Raw genomic sequence first — 4,739 nt, forward strand, 5'->3', positions numbered from 1 at the left:
ATATATATATATATATATATATATATATATATATATATATATATATATATATATATATATATATATATATACATAAAAATTCAATGTTGTATTCACAGTATAATTAGGAGTTCTGGAACCCCCTTCCGCTCTATAGCTCCGCCCCTCCCTAACTCATAGTCGATCGAGGATTCAAATTTTATGGGTTCGAACCATTGGTGATATATTGAAACGCTAGCATGAATATACATTGATATACATGTCTTATGTAGGGTTTTAGTAGAATGTACATAGCTAAGAGCAAATAAATTTGGATAAAACTTTTTCCTATTACACTTTTAAAGCATGAAAATACATTGATATACATGTCTTATGTTAGGTTTTAGTAGAACGTACATAAATAAGAGAAAGTAAATTTGGATAAAACTTTTTAATATTACACTTTAGAGCAAATTAGTAAACACTCGTGTGGGTAAGTTCTTTCCTTTTACCACATGTTTAGTGTATTGGTAAAAATTAAGTTCGTATATATTGAATTTAATGAAAGATGACGTGTCATGACACGTAGACTGGTCAAAGGATGACGATCAACAAAGAATAATTAAAGAGGCACGAGATACAACATACACGAGTAGAGGTTCAAGAGACTCGGTACCCGCACCTCTTTATGTTCAAAAGTCAATATAAGAGAATGAACCTCACAGCAAAAGTTGAAACGGATACAGTATTTAATAGGCATTAAATACTGAGAACGTTAGAGAATCTGTATTGAATTATAATGATTATCATTTATAATGTAGCATTAAATACCTTTAATTGTCAACATTGGCCTTATTATGACAAAGGCAAAACATATCACCTAGAAATAGCTATAAAAGGGGCAACCTGATCATTTGTAAGGACACGAAATACTACTGGAATATATCGATTTACTTCATTTTCTATTCAACTTTTATTTACATACATTATTCATATTTTTATTTGATTATCAGTAGCCCGGGTTCTTCTAAAAATAAGCTTTGGCCAAAATCCCACTTTTTGGTTAAATAAATTGGTTCCGTTACCGGGAATCTCATAATCGTTTTGCTTTCTTAAATCAATTCTCTCATCAAACAACTTACTATGTCGAATATCAATGACAATCGTCAACAAGGTCTTCAACAACAAGAAAATAATGCAAGAGACAGGTCTCCCCCTCCTTCACCACATGATTCACAACGTTAATCACCAGAAGGAACTCCAGATGGATCTGAGACAAACAATGGAGTTGCAAATCAAAACGGAGTCGAGGCGATTCAAAATGATGGAGTTGTAAATGAACAAGCATTTGATGATGCCTTAAAAAATTTGATTGCTCAGCAAGTCAGTAATGCTCTCCGTGCTTTTACTAGCCAGTTGCCAGTTGCGCCGCCAATACCAACTCCGAACCAGAATACATTGGAAAACCCACGTTCTGGGCTCGTGCATTCAGGCACTGGTGGAACTCTAAGCGAGTCTCGTGATGGCAAACCAGGTAACATGGTTAATTCTGATTTACAAAATTTAGTTCTAACTCTGCAGAAGCAGCTCAAGGAACAAAGCGATCGCATAGAGCAAATACCTGGAGTACTACCAGTAATCAAAGGAATAGACATGGACAAATATTCACAACAACCTTGGAAGCCAAGTGCTGCTCCCCTCCCAATTCTAAAGAAATTCAAAATGCCCGCTATCGCAAAATACGATGGAGCAACTAATCCATGAGACCACGTGACTGCATTCACAACTGGCGTGAAAGGCAACGACTTAACCAAACCAGAAATCGAATCAGTATTGGTCAAGAAATTTGGTGAAACACTCACCAAGGGAGCATTGACATGGTATTCTCTCTTACCCGAAAATTTTATAAATTCTTTTGCTGAGCTTGCAGATTCATTCACCAAAGTGCATTCGGGAGCTCAAAAAGTCGACAAAAGAATGGAAGATATTTTCACAATCAAGCAAGGAGACTCAGAGTTGCTTAGAGAGTTCGTGGATATATTCCAGCGTAAAAGATGACGCTACCACGAGTACCGGACAACTGGACAGCTATAGCCTTTACCAGTAATTTGAATGAGAAAAGCTCAAAAGCCACGAGGCGACTCAAGGAAAGTCTTTGTGAATTCCCAGCAACAACTTGGAATGACGTTTACAACAGATACAGCACGAAGCAAAGGATAGAAGAAGATATTAACTCATGGTCCCAAAAAGATGAAAAGGTAAGTTCGAGACGTGCGAAAACCAAAAAAAGGTCTGGTAAAAATAGATACGAACCATATATGGGTCCAGCGGGAAAAGATTCACGATCAAAGCAAGACAATTCAAGGTATGATCATAGATCGAGAAATAAAGAGTCGGATTCATCCTCAAAGTTTGGGAACGATCGAAACATGCAAGAGACGCGAGACGATGATAGAAACTTGAAGGCAAGATTTGGCGGTTACAATTTTAATGTCAGCACTTCCGAGCTCGTAGCTGTTTTAAGAAGCATGGGTGATAAGGTGCGGTGGCCAAAGGAAATGAGATCAAATCCAAATAGGCGCAACCCTGATCACTGGTGTGAGTTTCACAACGACCATGGTCATAAAATAGCGGATTGTAGACTATTACAAGGTGAGGTGGACCATTTATTAAAGCAAGGGTATCTTACCGAACTATTTAGTGAAAATGGTAAGCAAGCATACATGAAGAACAGGCAGAAGCTGCCCAAACCTCTTTTTCCAAAAAGGACCGTCAATGTTATAAGTGGAGCCGAAGAAATTAACGGCGTGACATATACAGCAGCCAAGAAAATTTCTAAAAGTTACAGTTACACACGGGAAACGGGTTCGACATGTTCTGGAGGAAGAAAGTATTACATTTGATGATGCAGACGCGGATGGCGTGATAACCCCCCACAAAGATGCACTGGTAATTTCTCTACTTGTACATGATACTAATGTGAAACGAGTTTTGATTGATCCAGGTAGTTCCGTGAACATTATTTTGCTAAGAGTACTAAGTGAGATGCAAGAAGAAGATAGACTGGTACCTAAGGCACATACCCTGTCCGACTTCGATAATTCGAGCGTTGTGACAAAAGGAGAGGTAACACTTACAACATTCGCAGAAGGAGTGGTAAAAGAAACGAAGTTTCAGGTAGTAGAGATGGAAATGGCTTACAATATAATTCTCGGAAGACCGTGGATTCACGAGATGGATGTTGTTCCATCTACCTTGCATCAAGTTATGAAATTCCCATCACCATGGGGAATACGTCAAATTCGTGGGGATCAACAGACTTCCAGAAGCATCAATTTTGTAGCAGATTCAAATACAAAAAAATGAAGAAAAGTAGCAATTACAGAGTCCAGTTGAGGATATCACGGCACAAACCTCAACTGAACAAGGGCGAACAGATGTGGACTCAAGGCCTGATTCTATTCAAGAACCAGAAGAAAATGACAATATCAAAACAACAATTGAAGAACTAGAGGCTGTAGCATTGTTTGCACAATGGCCTGAAAGGAAAGTTTATATTGGGGCCAACTTAAGCCACGACTTGAAAGGTAAGTTGATTGAATTTTTAAAAGCTAACATAGATTGTTTTGCCTAGTCCCATTCTGATATGACAGGAATACCCCCGGAAGTAATGACTCACAAGTTAAATAAAGACCCATCGTATCCACCTGTCAAATAAAAAAATAAAAAAAGCAGGGGCTTTCAAAAACCAGGTGATTCAAGATGAGGTTCAAAAATTATTAAAAATTGGGTCTATCCGCGAGGTAAAGTATCCTAATTGGTTGGCCAACACTATAGTAGTACCGAAAAAGAATAGCAAATGGCAAGTTTGTGTAGATTACACCGACCTTAATAAAGCATGCCCTAAAGATTCTTTTCCATTACCACATATAGATCAGCTAATTGATGCTACTGCAGGACATGAGTTGTTAAGCTTTTTAGATGCATATTCAGGGTACAACCAAATCAAAATGGATCCCCTAGATGAAGAAAAAACTTCATTTATAACAGATAGGGGGACTTATTGTAATAAAGTGATGCCTTTTGGCCTCAAAAACGCCGGAGCCACGTATCAAAGACTGGTGACCAAGATGTTTCAGGAACACCTAGGAAAAATCATGGAAGTCTAAATAGATGATATGCTTGTCAAATCTCAAAAGTCGAGGGATCATATACAACATTTGTCTGATACATTTCATATTTTACGAAAATTCAATATGAAGCTAAATCCCGAGAAATATGCATTTGGCGTCTCGTCAGGTAAGTTTTTGGGTTTTCTTGTTTCTAATCGAGGTATTGAAGTAAATCCTGCGCAGATTAAGGCCATTGAAGAAATTCCTAACATGCTCACAAATAAGAAAGAGGTGCAGAGATTAACGGGAAGAATTGCAGCCTTGGGGAGATCCATTTCTAAGTCATCAGAAAAATATTTTAAATTCTTTTCAGCTCTCAAAAAACAAGATCAGCTCGAATGGTCTGAGGAATGTCAATGAGCACTCAAGAACTTGAAGACATACCTGTCAAATCCACCGTTGCTAGCAAAACCAAAGATGGAGAAAGGTTATGCAATCAGACATCGCATTTGCGATCGCAATTGCGAGATCGAGAGGCCAAAATACCGAGAACTAAACCTGCAACAATTTTTCAAAGTCCAAATACACTCCGTGGACCTATCCAAAACTCGCCCGATCGTCTCGGGGCTCCAAATCCAAACGCTGCACGCAAGTCCAAAAACTATATAC

At 38.1% G+C, this 4,739-nt stretch overlaps 1 protein-coding gene across 1 annotated transcript; it reads left to right on the top strand.

Annotated features, from left to right (window-relative positions):
• Positions 1,115 to 3,324, top strand: LOC109234907. Its single transcript, XM_019400948.1, has 3 exons — positions 1,115 to 1,166; positions 1,211 to 1,492; positions 2,963 to 3,324. The coding sequence occupies exons 1-3, from the start codon at positions 1,115 to 1,117 to the stop codon at positions 3,322 to 3,324; spliced, it is 696 nt and encodes a 231-aa protein (XP_019256493.1).

The sequence above is a fragment of the Nicotiana attenuata genome, chromosome 11, assembly GCF_001879085.1.
Source record: "Nicotiana attenuata strain UT chromosome 11, NIATTr2, whole genome shotgun sequence".
Classification (NCBI taxonomy): domain Eukaryota; kingdom Viridiplantae; phylum Streptophyta; class Magnoliopsida; order Solanales; family Solanaceae; genus Nicotiana; species Nicotiana attenuata.

Coding starts and splice junctions, on each gene's coding strand:
- LOC109234907 (XM_019400948.1), top strand. CDS start 1,115: ATGACAATCGTCAACAAGGTCTTCAACAACAAGAAAATAATGCAAGAG. Junction 1,167..1,210: donor GAAAATAATGCAAGAGACAG/GTCTCCCCCTCC, acceptor GTTAATCACCAG/AAGGAACTCCAGATGGATCT. Junction 1,493..2,962: donor GTCTCGTGATGGCAAACCAG/GTAACATGGTTA, acceptor TGATTGATCCAG/GTAGTTCCGTGAACATTATT.